The sequence below is a fragment of the Coregonus clupeaformis genome, unplaced genomic scaffold (assembly GCF_020615455.1).
Source record: "Coregonus clupeaformis isolate EN_2021a unplaced genomic scaffold, ASM2061545v1 scaf0055, whole genome shotgun sequence".
Lineage (NCBI taxonomy): Eukaryota > Metazoa > Chordata > Actinopteri > Salmoniformes > Salmonidae > Coregonus > Coregonus clupeaformis.
In genome coordinates, this window is record NW_025533510.1 from 509,814 (window position 1) to 526,118 (window position 16,305).

The 16,305-nt window shown below is 49.4% G+C and overlaps 1 protein-coding gene across 2 annotated transcripts in view; it reads right to left on the reverse strand.

The window, feature by feature from the left end:
• Positions 1-364: 364 nt before the first annotated feature.
• Positions 365-16,305, reverse strand: part of spag1a (sperm associated antigen 1a) — a 31,706-nt gene continuing 15,765 nt past the window's right edge. The window contains exons 2-8 of one of the 2 annotated variants that reach the window (XM_041870341.2): positions 15,831-15,930; positions 13,213-13,365; positions 12,890-13,026; positions 11,436-11,577; positions 9,987-10,113; positions 1,805-1,942; positions 365-1,517 (exon numbers count right to left, since the gene is read on the reverse strand). In XM_041870341.2, coding sequence (XP_041726275.1) covers positions 1,512-1,517; positions 1,805-1,942; positions 9,987-10,113; positions 11,436-11,577; positions 12,890-13,026; positions 13,213-13,365; positions 15,831-15,930 — 803 coding nt within the window. In that variant the 3' untranslated portion in view covers positions 365-1,511. Of the gene's footprint in view, positions 1,518-1,537; positions 1,559-1,804; positions 1,943-9,986; positions 10,114-11,435; positions 11,578-12,889; positions 13,027-13,212; positions 13,366-15,830; positions 15,931-16,305 lie in introns of those variants that run through there. The other variant, XM_041870342.1, reaches the window with a different exon arrangement.

Sequence of the window (16,305 nt, forward strand, 5' to 3'; positions counted from 1 at the left end):
GAAGGATGATAACCCTAACATCTGAAGGATGATAACCCTAACCCACCATATGAAGGATGATAACCCTAACATCTGAAGGATGATAACCCTAACCCACCATCTGAAGGATGATAACCCTAACCCACCATCTGAAGGATGATAACCCTAACATCTGAAGGATGATAACCCTAACCCACCATCTGAAGGATGATAACCCTAACATCTGAAGGATGATAACCCTAACCCACCATCTGAAGGATGATAACCCTAACCCACCATCTGAAGGATGATAACCCTAACCCACCATATGAAGGATGATAACCCTAACCCACCATATGAAGTATGATAACCCTAACCCACCATATGAAGGATGATAACCCTAACCCACCATCTGAAGGATGATAACCCTAACCCACCATATGAAGGATGATAACCCTAACATCTGAAGGATGATAACCCTAACCGCAACCCAACATCTGAAAACTATCAGATCAGTGTTTGACTATTATACACATTTACCTAGCTCTGGTCCAGGCTGTTACAATTCCTCTAAGGCCATGGACCAGAGCTAACATTGACCATCCAAGACTGAACCTGAGATTAAGAGCATACAGTACATGATTTCCACAGTTGTCCATCTGTCATTATGCATTAACTAGCCAACAGTGCCCCCTTATGGTTCAAAAGGTACATACATGACTGTCAATACAGTGGCAACAGATTTTTTGGTTTCCTCATGTAAAATACTCTGCAGTGTATCAAAGCAGCAGTGTATTACATATATACAAGGATGTTATTTCTCTGAGGTTCAGATTACACTTCCCAAATATATGGTTCAACTTGAATCTCAATAAGGCACACCACATCTCTCCCACATTGTGTTCCAGTGTGCTTCTAGAGCTTCTGTCGATCGCCTCTCCAATCTGTAATAACGTCTGTAATCTGCTGTTAGTGGGAAGAAATCAAATACTTCTGCAAGAAAACTAGTCACTTGTAGCTTTTAAGTATTTGTGTGTTTTCCAAATGGCACTCTATCCCCTATATAGTGCACTACATTTGATTATAGCCCAATGGGCCCTGGTCTAATGGAGTGCACTTTATAGGGAATAGGGTTCCATTTGGAACTTATTCTTTCTCTACAGTGTGTTGCTGCAGGGAGTCTGAGCATGCCGAGGTAAAGAATGCACTAACTATAAGTGGCTCTGGATGAGAGCGTCTACTAAATGACTAAAATGGAAATGTAAGAAGCTGCATTGCATCTAAAGTCTCTTTAGAGTCTCCAGAATGGAAATGAAGGATGCAGCTGCCTGCCGTGAATTACTGAACAACGCTCCGCCGTCGTCGTCACGATGCTTTAATGATGCTCTTTGAAGGCAGATGGTGTCAGAACCTGCCAGAGCCCAACATCCAGCATAGTTCACCTTCGTGAGTTGAGGCCTGAACAGCTTCCCTGTGGCCACTGCCAGGTCTCCATCAGTCTCTCTCTTCATCAGGCTCCTATACAGTCTTCTGTGGCAGTCGCATCTCTGACATCAAACCTGAGGTGGAATAGAGTTCAGTCGCATCTCTGACATCAAACCTGAGGTGGAATAAAGAGTTGGGTACCTACCCTGGGTGTGTATTGGGTACCTACCCTGGGTGTGTATTGGGTACCTACCCTGGGTGTGTATTGGGTACCTACCCTGGGTGTGTGTTGGGTACCTACCCTGGGTGTGTATTGGGTACCTACCCTGGGTGTGTATTGGGTACCTACCCTGGGTGTGTATTGGGTACCTACCCTGGGGGTGTATTGGGTACCTACCCTGGGTGTGTATTGGATACCTACCCTGGGTGTGTGTTGGGCTCCGTCCATGAGGCTCTGTCTGAGCAGCCCCGTCACAGTCTCCAGCTCCTGTTCAGCCTCCTGGACGTTAGGATCCAGCTGTAAAACCTCCTGGAGGTCACTGCTGGAAGACAGGTAGTCCTGGGAGAGGGGGGAGAGGGGGAGAAGAGAGCGAGGATGGAGAAAGAGTGAGAGAAGGAGGGGGAGATAGAATGTCAAAAAGAGGTTCAAAGTCAATGGTAAGCCTCCTGAGTGGCGCAGTGGTCTAAGGCGCCGCATCCCAGTGCTAACTGTGCCACTAGAGATCCTGGTTCGAATCCAGGCTCTGTCGCAGCCGGCCGCGACCGGGAGACTCATGGGCGGCGCACAATTGGCCCAGCGTCGTCCAGGGTAGGGGAGGGAATGGCCGGCAGGGATGTAGCTCAGTTGATAGAGCATGGCGTTTGCAACGCCAGGGTTGTGGGTTCGATTCCCACGGGGGGCCAGTATAAAAAATAAAAAAATAAAAAAATAAATAATGTATTCACTAACTGTAAGTCGCTCTGGATAAGAGCGTCTGCTAAATGACTAAAATGTAAATGTAAAAATGTATTTGGTATTTTATTAGGATCCCCATTAGCTGTTGCAAAAGCAGCAGCTACTCTTCCTGTGGTCCACACAGAACATGAAACATGACATAATACAGAACATTAATAGACAAGAACAGCTCAAGGACAAAACTACATACATTTAAAAACAGCACACATAGCCTACACATCAATACATACACACAAACTATCTAGGTGAAATAGGGGAGAGGCGTTGTGCCGTGAGGTGTTGCTTTATTCGTTTTTGAAACCAGGTTTTCTGTTCATTGGAGCAATATGAGATGGAAGGGAGTTCCATGCAATAATGGCTCTATATACTGTAATACTGTACGCGTTCTTGAATTTGTTCTGGATTTGGGGACTGTGAAAAGACCCCTGGTGGCATGTCTGGTGGGGTAAGTGTGTGTCAGAGCTGTGTGTAAGTTGACTATGCAAACCATTTGGAATGTTCAACACATTGACTGCATCACTTCTTCTTTTTATAAGAAACAGTCTTTCCTCAACTCGTAGCCAAGAGAGACTGCCATGCATAGTATTAATATTAGCCCTCTGATTACAATGAAGAGCAAGACGTGCCGCTCTGTTCTGGGCCAGCTGCAGCTTAACTAGGTCTTTCTTTGCAGCACTTGACCACATGACTGGACAATAATACTAAAAAAAAATGGTGCATCTCTTCTATCCTCAAGGGTGATAGTGTCCATTGGTTTTCCTTGTTCTTCACACAAAAACATGGGCACAAAAACAATTGTTTTCTGAGTTAAAACAGAAATATCAGCAACGTGAAAATGGCTCCTTTTTAGTTTGTTGCATATAAACAAAAAAACTACTTGATATTTCGATTTTCACAAGTAGGTGGAGTTACATGTGGGTGGGGTTACATGTGGGTGGAGTTACATGTGGGTGGGGTTACATGTGGGTGGGGTTACATGTGGGTGGGGTTACATGTGGGTGGGGTTACATGTGGGTGGGGTTACATGTGGGTGGGGTTACATGTGGGTGGGGTTACATGTGGGTGGGGTTACATGTGGGTGGGGTTACATGTGGGTGGGGTTACATGTGGGTGGGGTTACATGTGGGTGGGGTTACATGTGGGTGGGGTTACAACTAACTTCATTCTATTCATCTACTATCTATTAAGTCATCTATTCATATCTATTAAGTCATCTATTAATATCTATTAATGCCAGTGGTGTAAAGTACTTCAGTAAAAAACCCTACCTCTTTAAGGAATACCTGGAATAGTATAAAGGAATGTAGGACCAGGACCCAGTGGTGTAAAGTACTTCAGTAAAAATACTTTAAAGTACTACTTAAGTCGATATTTTGGGGTATCTTTACCTTTACTATTTATATTGTGGATAACTTTTATTTTTACTCCACTAGATTCCTAAATAAAATAAAATGTACTTTTAACTCCCTGACACCCAAAGGTAATTTAGAATGCTGAGGCAGGACAGCAATATGGTCTGATTCACTCACCAAGCAATTAGCAGGCTGTCATCCCTACTGCCTCTGATCTGGTGGACTCACTAAACAAATACTGCGTTGGAGTGTGTCCCTGTCTGTACGTAAAACCATTTTAAACAAGAAAATCATGCCGTCTGGTTTGCTTAATATAAGGAATTAGATGTCTAGAATTTACTAGAATTTACTTTTACTCATGAATAACAATTTAGTACTTTTTCCATTACTGTACTTAAGCTAATTTAAAACCAGATACTTTGACTTTTACTCAAGTAGTATTTTACTAGGTGATTTTCACTTTGACTTGAGTAATTTTCTATTAAGGTATTGTAGTGTATTAGGATTATGTCTTTGTTAATGTTTTTAAGTGGAACTGAAAGGAGGTTTATTTTAGTGTCAGAGGGAATGGTTTTAATGTGACACCCCGGATAGGACAGAGAAGTCTGTGTGTTGTAGACAGGGGATTGGACAGTAGAGGGAGCCACCCATATCTCGGGGAGATTATATATACTGGGGAAAAACGAAGAAGAGGTTAGAGCAGACATTACAATTCGAGGACACTGCTCTCCGGGTATCATGACATCTGTAACTCATGCTGAAAGCTTGTGATATGAATAAACTTATGATCAAGGTTCAGTATGAGCGGACTCCTTTGTTACAGCAATGACTAGCAACATTTTACTCGACACAACAGTATCTTTACTTTTACTGAAGTATGATAATTTAGCACCTTTTCCACCACTGATTAATGCCAAGATAAAGTGATACTCTCCATTTCTATTTTAGATGACCCACCCAGAGGGTAACAGAGGAAGCAAGGATTTGACAGCTAGTAAAAATGTTAGACAGTGCCTGCATGAGTGAGTGAATGAATGAGTGAGTAGCCATGATACCCAGGCCCTGTCCAGGATTGATGGGTGGTGACATGGTGAGAGTCCCACCTTACCCTCTGATAGGCTTGGTGGAATTTTGGCCGTATTGCTTCCACCGGTCCAATACTCTCAGATCTCCACAAGAGTCTAGGGGCTAGGGGCTAGGGGCTAGTGTCTAGTGTCTAGGGACTAGGGACTAGGGGGTAGGGGCTAGGGGTTGAGTCTGGACAGGGCCTGGGTATCACAGCTACTCACTCTACAGTCTACAAATGTCACTAGCTGTGAAATCCTTGTTTCTTCATTCCTCTACTCCCTCCCAAAGCACGCTGGAAAAGCATTCCAGGTGAAGCTGGTTGAGAGAATGCCAAGAGTGTGCAAAATAGTAAAAATAAAGAAAAACCCTTGAATGAGTAGGTGTTCTAAAACTTTGGACCGGTGGTGTAGTAATATGTAATTGTTGTGTTATTTGTTCACTTATGTTCCCTTTATCTAATGTTAGGTTTTGGTTGAAGATCTGATAACATTCAGTATCACAAATATGCAAAAGTAGACAAAATTAGAAAGGGGGCAAATACTTTTTCATAGCACTGTATAGTTCCATAATAAAATACATGGACACAACAATTCCCCTCCTTAGTGCTGAAATAGCAGCTGATTGTGCTGATTACATGGACAGAGTCATCCTAGATCAGCAATGCTTCTCCGAGACACTGAGACACTGTGAATACAGGTCTAGATTATCCCTAATAAGGGGAGAGGAGTGTACTGCAGGTGTGTGAGTGAGTACGTGGCAGACGGGGGAAGGGGAAGGGGAGAGGAGTGTACTGCAGGAAGGGGAAGGGGAGAGGAGTGTACTGCAGGTGTGTGAGTGAGTACGTGGCAGACGGGGGAAGGGGAAGGGGAGAGGAGTGTACTGCAGGTGTGTGAGTGAGTACGTGGCAGACGGGGAAGGGGAAGGGGAGAGGAGTGTACTGCAGGTGTGTGAGTGAGTACGTGGCAGACGGGGGAAGGGGAAGGGGAGAGGAGTGTACTGCAGGTGTGTGAGTGAGTACATGGCAGACGGGGGAAGGGGAAGGGGAGAGGAGTGTACTACAGGTGTGTGAGTACGTGGCAGACGGGGAAGGGGGCGGGGAGAGGAGTGTACTGCAGGTGTATGAGTGAGTACGTGGCAGACGGGGAAGGGGGCGGGGAGAGGAGTGTACTGCAGGTGTGTGAGTACGTGGCAGACGGGGGAAGGGGAAGGGGAGAGGAGTGTACTGCAGGTGTGTGAGTGAGTACGTGGCAGACGGGGGAAGGGGAAGGGGGCGGGGAGAGGAGTGTACTGCAGGTGTGTGAGTACATGGCAGACGGGGGAAGGGGGCGGGGAGAGGAGTGTACTGCAGGTGTGTGAGTGAGTACATGGCAGACGGGGGAAGGGGGCGGGGAGAGGAGTGTACTGCAGGTGTGTGAGTGAGTACGTGGCAGACGGGGAAGGGGAAGGGTGCGGGGAGAGGAGTGTACTGCAGGTGTGTGAGTACGTGGCAGACGGGGGAAGGGGAAGGGGAGAGGAGTGTACTGCAGGTGTGTGAGTACGTGGCAGACGGGGGAAGGGGAAGGGGCGGGGAGAGGAGTGTACTGCAGGTGTGTGAGTACATGGCAGACGGGGGAAGGGGGCGGGGAGAGGAGTGTACTGCAGGTGTGTGAGTGAGTACGTGGCAGACGGGGGAAGGGGGCGGGGAGAGGAGTGTACTGCAGGTGTGTGAGTACATGGCAGACGGGGGAAGGAAGGGGCGGGGAGAGGAGTGTACTGCAGGTGTGTGAGTACATGGCAGACGGGGAAGGGAAGGGGCGGGAGAGGAGAGGAGTGTACTGCAGGTGTGTGAGTGAGTACATGGCAGACGGGGGAAGGGGAAAGGGGGGGGAGAGGGAGTGTACTGCAGGTGTGTGAGTGAGTACATGGCAGACGGGGGAAGGGGAAGGGGAAGGGGGCGGGGAGAGGAGTGTACTGCAGGTGTGTGAGTGAGTACGTGGCAGACGGGGAAGGAGGCGGGGAGAGGAGTGTACTGCAGGTGTGTGAGTGAGTACGTGGAAGGGGCGGGGAGAGGAGTGTACTGCAGGTGTGTGAGTGAGTACGTGGAAGGGGAAGGGGAGAGGAGTGTACTGCAGGTGTGTGAGTGAGTACGTGGAAGGGGAAGGGGAGAGGAGTGTACTGCAGGTGTGTGAGTGAGTACATGGCAGACGGGGGAAGGGGAAGGGGAAGGGGAAGGGGAGAGGAGTGTACTGCAGGTGAGTGAGTGAGTACGTGGCAGACGGGGGGAAGGAAGGGGAAGGGGAAGGGGAGAGGAGTGTACTGCAGGTGTGTGAGTGAGTACGTGGAAGGGGGCGGGGAGAGGAGTGTACTGCAGGTGTGTGAGTGAGTACGTGGCAGATGGGGGAAGGGGGCGGGGAGAGGAGTGTACTGCAGGTGTGTGAGTGAGTACATGGCAGACGGGGAAGGGGAAGGGGCGGGGAGAGGAGTGTACTGCAGGTGTGTGAGTGAGTACGTGGCAGACGGGGGAAGGGGGCGGGAGAGGAGTGTACTGCAGGTGTGTGAGTGAGTACGTGGAAGGGGGCGGGGGAGAGGAGTGTACTGCAGGTGTGTGAGTGAGTACGTGGAAGGGCGGGGAGAGGAGTGTACTGCAGGTGTGTGAGTGAGTACGTGGAAGGGGGGGGAGAGGAGTGTACTGCAGGTGTGTGAGTGAGTACGTGGAAGGGGCGGGGAGAGGAGTGTACTGCAGGTGTGTGAGTGAGTACGTGGAAGGGGGCGGGGAGAGGAGTGTACTGCAGGTGAGTGAGTGAGTACGTGGAAGGGGGCGGGGAGAGGAGTGTACTGCAGGTGTGTGAGTGAGTACATGGCAGACGGGGGAAGGGGAAGGGGAAGGGGGCGGGGAGAGGAGTGTACTGCAGGTGTGTGAGTGAGTACGTGGCAGACGGGGGAAGGGGGCGGGGAGAGGAGTGTACTGCAGGTGAGTGAGTGAGTACGTGGAAGGGGGCGGGGAGAGGAGTGTACTGCAGGTGAGTGAGTGAGTACGTGGAAGGGGGCGGGGAGAGGAGTGTACTGCAGGTGTGTGAGTGAGTACGTGGCAGACGGGGGAAGGGGAAGGGGAAGGGGGCGGGGAGAGGAGTGTACTGCAGGTGAGTGAGTGAGTACGTGGAAGGGGGCGGGGAGAGGAGTGTACTGCAGGTGTGTGAGTGAGTACGTGGAAGGGGGCGGGGAGAGGAGTGTACTGCAGGTGAGTGAGTGAGTACGTGGAAGGGGCGGGAGAGGAGTGTACTGCAGGTGTGTGAGTGAGTACATGGCAGACGGGGAAGGAAGGAAGGGGCGGGGAGAGGAGTGTACTGCAGGTGTGTGAGTGAGTACGTGGCAGACGGGGGAAGGGGCGGGGAGAGGAGTGTACTGCAGGTGAGTGAGTGAGTACGTGGAAGGGGGCGGGGAGAGGAGTGTACTGCAGGTGTGTGAGTGAGTACGTGGCAGACGGGGGGAGGGGAAGGGAAGGGGCGGGGAGAGGAGTGTACTGCAGGTGAGTGAGTGAGTACGTGGAAGGGGGCGGGAGAGGAGTGTACTGCAGGTGTGTGAGTGAGTACGTGGAAGGGGCGGGGAGAGGAGTGTACTGCAGGTGAGTGAGTGAGTACGTGGAAGGGGCGGGGAGAGGAGTGTACTGCAGGTGTGTGAGTGAGTACATGGCAGACGGGGGAAGGGAAGGGGAAGGGGCGGGGAGGAGTGTACTGCAGGTGTGTGAGTGAGTACGTGGAAGGGGCGGGGAGAGGAGTGTACTGCAGGTGTGTGAGTGAGTACGTGGAAGGGGGCGGGGAGAGGAGTGTACTGCAGGTGTGTGAGTGAGTACGTGGAAGGGGGCGGGGAGAGGAGTGTACTGCAGGTGTGTGAGTGAGTACATGGCAGACGGGGGAAGGGGAAGGAAGGGGCGGGGAGAGGAGTGTACTGCAGGTGTGTGAGTGAGTACGTGGCAGACGGGGAAGGGGGCGGGGAGAGGAGTGTACTGCAGGTGTGTGAGTGAGTACGTGGCAGACGGGGGAAGGGGGCGGGGAGAGGAGTGTACTGCAGGTGTGTGAGTGAGTACGTGGAAGGGGGCGGGGAGAGGAGTGTACTGCAGGTGTGTGAGTGAGTACGTGGAAGGGGGCGGGGAGAGGAGTGTACTGCAGGTGTGTGAGTGAGTACGTGGAAGGGGAAGGGGAGAGGAGTGTACTGCAGGTGTGTGAGTGAGTACGTGGAAGGGGGCGGGGAGAGGAGTGTACTGCAGGTGAGTGAGTGAGTACGTGGAAGGGGGCGGGGAGAGGAGTGTACTGCAGGTGTGTGAGTGAGTACGTGGAAGGGGGCGGGGAGAGGAGTGTACTGCAGGTGTGTGAGTGAGTACGTGGAAGGGGAAGGGGAGAGGAGTGTACTGCAGGTGAGTGAGTGGTGTCCTGGCCAGTCAGACGTTCTCTCACCCTGCTCTCTATCTCTTCACTGTCACTCTGTTGAATGATGTCATTCTCTGACCCCTCCTCTCCTCCTTCCCTGAGCCCATGCCCTCAACAGACAGAACAGCATCACCACATGCCCTCAACAGACAGAACAGCATCACCACATGCCCTCAACAGACAGAACAGCATCACCACATGCCCTCAACAGACAGAACAGCATCACCACATGCCCTCAACAGACAGAACAGCATCACCACATGCCCTCAACAGACAGAACAGCATCACCACATGCCCTCAACAGACAGAACAGCATCACCAGCAGTACCTCTCCTTCTGAAATCACACCTCTTCAGAAATGATATAGTCTATGATGCTCAGATTACTAATGGTTAACTAGGGTATATCAGTTACCTAACCATTTACAGTAACAGCAATTTATTAATAGGTAAATACACACTATCATTGTTGTGACTATCTTATAATCTGAAATCTAAAATACAAATTGAGAAATATCACTTTATCTTTAGATGAATAAATAGCTATTAATTGATGACTTAATAGATAGTACATGAAGTTAGAAGGGTGAACTCCTATTTTGAAGGGACAGGAAGTGTTGGTTGTGCATTTGGCCAATGACACCCCACCCACATGTAACCCCACCCACATGTAACCCCACCCACATGTAACCCCACCCACTCTGCAAAAAAACGAGATAACAAAAAAACAAGCCATTTTTCTGTTTTTGGAAAACACAGCGTTCATTGGTTTTCCTTGTTCCAACATGCGATGAACCATCTAGGACTTTGAATAATAGATAACCACCTGTAAGCCTTTAAACGCCAGCGCCCGTCTATAGAAGGCCTTCTTATTGGTTGGTTCCAGCTTGAGGGCGGAGTCACAGTCCTGTCTGGCCTCTTCAAAACAGCCCAGTCTCAGGTAACAGATAGCTCTGGAGGCGAAGGCTAGAGGTTAAGGACTGATACTGGGCTTGAAAGTGGTAATGTGTTATGGTGATTTTTGTGTACAGTACACTGATAAAGAACTGTGCTTACAACCATATAAAAATACATCAAATAAATGCCACTAGCATTTGACTTCCCCTACTAGCACGGACTTTACTGAGGAAAGATTGACTTACTATGACTGAGATATGTGGTTATGATGAATTCACTAACTGTAAGTGGCTCTGGATAAAAGCATCTGCTAAATAACTCAAATGTAAATCTAGTCTATAAGCACTTACTATCATCTACTGTAAGTATTAACTTAGGTTTGATCTAAAGCGGGAACACTCGTCAGGTTAGGGTTAGTATGCTAGCAGGGTTAGGGTTAGTATGCTAGCAGGGTTAGGGTTAGCATGCTAGCAGGGTTAGGGTTAGTATGCTAGCAGGGTTAGGGTTAGTATGCTAGCAGGGTTAGGGTTAGCATGCTAGCAGGGTTAGGGTTAGTATGCTAGCAGGTTTAGGGTTAGTATGCTAGCAGGGCTAGGGTTAATATGCTAGCAGGGTTAGGGTTAGTATGCTAGCAGGGTTAGGGTTAGCATGCTAGCAGGGTTAGGGTTAGTATACTAGCAGGGTTAGGGTTAGTATGCTAGCAGGGCTAGGGTTAGTATGCTAGCAGGGTTAGGGTTAGCATGCTAGCAGGGTTAGGGTTAGTATGCTAGCAGGGCTAGGGTTAGTATGCTAGGAGGGCTAGGGTTAGTATGCTAGCAGGGTTAGGGTTAGTATGCTAGCAGGGCTAGGGTTAGTATGCTAGCAAGGCTAGGGTTAGTATGCTAGCAGGGTTAGGGTTAGTATGCTAGCAGGGTTAGGCTTAGCATGCTAGCAGGGTTAGGGTTAGTATGCTAGCAGGGTTAGGGTTAGTGTTAGGGGTCACCTGTTGGTAAAGCAGGAACACTCGTCAGGTTAGGGTTAGGTTAGCATGCTAGCAGGGTTAGGGTTAGCATGCTAGCAGGGTTAGGGTTAGTATGCTAGCAGGGTTAGGGTTAGCATGCTAGCAGGGTTAGGGTTAGTATGCTAGCAGGGTTAGGGTTAGTATGCTAGCAGGGTTAGGGTTAGCATGCTAGCAGGGTTAGGGTTAGCATGCTAGCAGGGTTAGGGTTAGCATGCTAGCAGGGTTAGGGTTAGTATGCTAGCAGGGCTAGGGTTAGAATGCTAGCAGGGTTAGGGTTAGTATGCTAGCAGGGCTAGGGTTAGTATGCTAGCAGGGTTAGGGTTAGCATGCTAGCAGGGTTAGGGTTAGCATGCTAGCAGGGTTAGGGTTAGGGGTCACCTGTTGGTAAAGCAGGAACACTCGTCAGGTTTGATCTTAAGGCATTCACTGTACTTCTCTATACCGTCACGGAACTGGCTTTTCCTCACATGGTCATTTCCTTCTGTTTTGAGAGAGGCGAAGCGGGCCTCTGCTTTTTTAGCTGCGGAGAGAGAGAAGCGGTTATCAGTAGTGATGCAAGAGGAAATCTGCAGACTCAGAGCAACATGATTTGTTTTCTAACTAATCAAACTACTTCTAGCTGACTGTAAATATAAAAACCTTTCCTATAATGAGCAACAGCTGTTTGGTTGAGCTGTGACTTGATAAACTATGTCTAACCCACACCACAACATTCAGCCAGTCAACTCAACAGAGATTTATTTCCATATTCAACACACTGGGTAGTCTGGACAGAGAAGTCTCTGATTATTGTTCTCCCTCATGGAATGCTGGTCTCACATGACAGACGCTGATTTTTTCATCTTCATCTATTTATCACTAATCTGCATGGACAATCTCCATTCTGCCTCTGGACAGTGGGTAAAAACTAACGGTCGGTCTGGGGTGAGATAATCAACAGATGTTGTCATGCTGAAGCCTGAAGGGAGCCAGCAGCAGCCATGACCCCCACAGTGTGACTGGCTGACCCGTCGGTATCAGGTTACACTCTACATAGTGACTGGCCGACCTGTCGGTATCAGGTTACACTCTACAGTCTACATCATTAATTGATTCCCCTTGAGACACATCATCAGGAATACTTCCACTACTTAACCTATCATTCACTCAGATTCCCTGTGACACACATATCTCTGCATGTTGCAGCTATTAGATCAAGAGCACAACTTCAGCTGCTTGGATGGATTTGGTGAACTACGCTCATGTGATGAGTAATCCTTTCCTCAGACCTGAAGACTTGTGTATTGCCTAGGCTTTAGCTCAGTGGACTAAAGCTGTCTTGAATTGGACAACCCAGGTTCAATACCCGGTCATTAGATCATGATGAAACATGTTCAAACTGTTTGATATCTGCTAAGTCTGAGCTAGTGGACAGAAAGTAGTGTTCCATATCTGATCACTTCACGGTAAGGCTAGCCAGTAACCAGGAAGTGATGTGGCTAGCCAGTAACCAGGAAGTGATGTGGCTAGCCAGTAACCAGGAAGTGATGTGGCTAGCCAGTAACCAGGAAGTGATGTGGCTAGCCAGTAACCAGGAAGTGATGTGGCTAGCCAGTAACCAGGAAGTGATGTGGCTAGCCAGTAACCAGGAAGTGATGTGGCTAGCCAATAACCAGGAAGTGATGTGGCTGGCCAGTAACCAGGAAGTGATGTGGCTAGCCAATAACCAGGAAGTGATGTGGCTAGCCAGTAACCAGGAAGTGATGTGGCTAGCCAATAACCAGGAAGTGATGTGGCTAGCCAGTAACCAGGAAGTGATGTGGCTAGCCAGTAAACAGGAAGTGACCTCTGACCTTCTCTAGCCTGGACCAGCTCAGCGCTGGGGTCTTTCTGCCTGTGGTGCTGCTGAGCTGACAGTGGGACTAGAGGGATCTCCGGAAGCTTCTGTCTCCAGTCAGGACCGTCCTGCTCTATAAGCTGCTTGGTGATCCTGAAGGAAAACACACTCAGGTCACACAGTTCAGTTCACATCCTAAGATAAAACCTGACACTATCTTGACATGAGCAGAGACAACTGCAAGTTCATTTTCTGTAAGACACTATCATGGTTGTATGGCCAATGAGCTATTCATAAACAATGTCCTCTGATTGGGGCTGCTTTAAATCCCTGGTTTACCTGTGGACACTGTCATGTGCCGCCTGCACCCCGATGTCTATCTGCAGAACCGTCTTAAAATCCACATAGGCCTGTCGGTAACGTTCCATTGACTCACAGGCTATGGCCCTGCGGAGGAGGGGCTTCAGGGAGAAGGGCTTCAGCTCCAATGCCCTGGGGTTAATAGGATCAGAGAGAGGGGGGGCAAGAGAGAGAGGGAGGGGGGGCAAGAGAGAGAGAGAGGGGGGGCAAGAGAGAGAGGGAGAGGGGGCAAGAGAGAGGGAGAGGGGGGGCAAGAGAGAGAGAGAGGGGGGCAAGAGAGAGAGGGAGGGGGGCAAGAGAGAGAGGGAGGGGGGGCAAGAGAGAGAGGGAGGGGGCAAGAGAGAGAGGGAGAGGGGGCAAGAGAGAGAGGGAGAGGGAGGACAGAGAGAGAGGGAGGGGGGGCAAGAGAGAGAGGGAGGGGGGCAAGAGAGAGAGAGGGGGCAAGAGAGAGAGAGAGAGGGGGCAAGAGAGAGAGAGAGGGGGGCAAGAGAGAGAGAGAGAGAGAGGGGGCAGAGAGAGAGAGGGCAAGAGAGAGAGAGAGAGAGGGGGCAAGAGAGAGAGGGAGGGGGCAAGAGAGAGAGAGAGGGGGCAAGAGAGAGAGGAGGGGGCAAGAGAGAGAGAGAGGGGGGCAAGAGAGAGAGAGAGGGGGGCAAGAGAGAGAGGGAGGGGGCAAGAGAGAGAGGGGGGGGGCAAGAGAGAGAGAGAGGGGGGCAAGAGAGAGAGGGAGGGGGGGCAAGAGAGAGAGAGAGGGGGGGCAAGAGAGAGAGAGGGGGGCAAGAGAGAGAGAGGGGGCAAGAGAGAGAGGGGGGGCAAGAGAGAGAGAGAGGGGGGCAAGAGAGAGAGGGAGGGGGGCAAGAGAGAGAGAGGGGGGCAAGAGAGAGGGAGAGGGAGGACAGAGAGAGGGGGGCAAGAGAGAGAGAGAGGGAGGGGGGCAAGAGAGAGAGAGGGGGGCAAGAGAGAGAGGGAGGGGGCAAGAGAGAGAGGGAGGGGGCAAGAGAGAGAGAGAGGGGGGCAAGAGAGAGGGAGAGGGGGGCAAGAGAGAGAGGGGGGCAAGAGAGAGAGAGAGGGGGCAAGAGAGAGAGAGGGGGGGCAAGAGAGAGAGGGAGGGGGGGCAAGAGAGAGAGAGAGGGGGCAAGAGAGAGAGGGAGAGGGAGGACAGAGAGAGGGGGGGCAAGAGAGAGAGAGAGGGGGGCAAGAGAGAGAGAGAGGGGGGGCAAGAGAGAGAGGGAGAGGGGGGGCAAGAGAGAGAGAGAGGGGGGGCAAGAGAGAGAGGGAGAGGGAGAGGGAGGACAGAGAGAGGATCACAACCCTCACTTTGCGTTTGGTCACGTTGTGTTCCAGATTTTGGGACAAGACTTCTCCTCAGTCCTGACACACTCTAGGCTGCAGCAGATGATGTCTGCCATTTAGAAACACGTGAGAGAGTGTGAGATGGTGTGTGTGCGTGCATTCGTGTTTGTGGATGGAAACCTAAACAGAGGCAGACAGTCTGTGAATGAATATGTTTGTAGTGCCACTAACATGTGTTAAGCACTACTACAACAACCACATGATGAGCATTAATGAGTCTAATACAGACTCTCTCAGACAGCCTGATACTCTCCTGCTGCCATTAACATGTTTACTGAGCCCACGGAGAGGTGGGATGTGTTTCAAATGGCACCCTATTCCCTATATAGTGCACTACTTTAGACCAGAGAATGGCACCCTATTCCCTATATAGTGCACTACTTTAGACCAGAGAATGGCACCCTATTCCCTATATAGTGCACTACTTTAGACCAGAGAATGGCACCCTATTCCCTATATAGTGCACTACTTTAGACCAGAGAATGGAACCATATTCCCTATATAGTGCACTACTTTAGACCAGAGAATGGCACCCTATTCCCTATATAGTGCACTACTTTAGACCAGAGAATGGCACCCTATTCCCTATATAGTGCACTACTTTAGACCAGAGAATGGAACCATATTCCCTATATAGTGCACTACTTTAGACCAGAGAATGGCACCCTATTCCCTATGTAGTGCACTACTTTAGACCAGAGAATGGCACCCTATTCCCTATATAGTGCACTACTTTAGACCAGAGAATGGAACCATATTCCCTATATAGTGCACTACTTTAGACCAGAGAATGGAACCCTATTCCCTATATAGTGCACTACTTTAGACCAGAGAATGGCACCCTATTCCCTATATAGTGCACTACTTTAGACCAGAGAATGGCACCTATTCCCTATATAGTGCACTACTTTAGACCAGAGAATGGCACCCTATTCCCTATATAGTGCACTACTTTAGACCAGAGAATGGCACCCTATTCCCTATATAGTGCACTACTTTAGACCAGAGAATGGCACCCTATTCCCTATATAGTGCACTACTTTAGACCAGAGAATGGCACCCTATTCCCTATATAGTGCACTATTTTAGACCAGAGAATGGCACCCTATTCCCTATATAGTGCACTACTTTAGACCAGAGAATGGCACCCTATTCCCTATATAGTGCACATATCGGGAATAGGGTGCCATTTGGGACGCAGTGTAGAAGAGTATTGGCCTGTTGAAGGGATAGCAAGGCCTCCTCACCTGGTACAGTCCTGGATACACTCCATGTTTTTCCCATCCTTCAGGTAGCAAGCAGCTCTGTTAGAGTAGAGAATACACAGATCCTCTCCACTCTCTATACCTTTAACAACAAACAGTTATGTTAGATAATACACAGATCCTCTCCACTCTCTATACCTTTAACAACAAACAGTTCTGTTAGATTAGAGAATACACAGATCCTCTCCACTCTCTATACCTTTAACAACAAACAGTTCTGTTAGATAATAAACATATCCTCTCCACTCTCTATACCTTTAACAACAAACAGTTCTGTTAGAGAATACACAGATCCTCTCCACTCTCTATACCTTTAACAACAAACAGTTCTGTTAGAGTAGAGAATACACAGATCCTCTCCACTCTCTATACCTTTAACAACAAACAGTTCTGTTAGATTAGAGAATACACAGATCCTCTCCACTCTCTATACCTTTAACAACAAACAGTTCTGTTA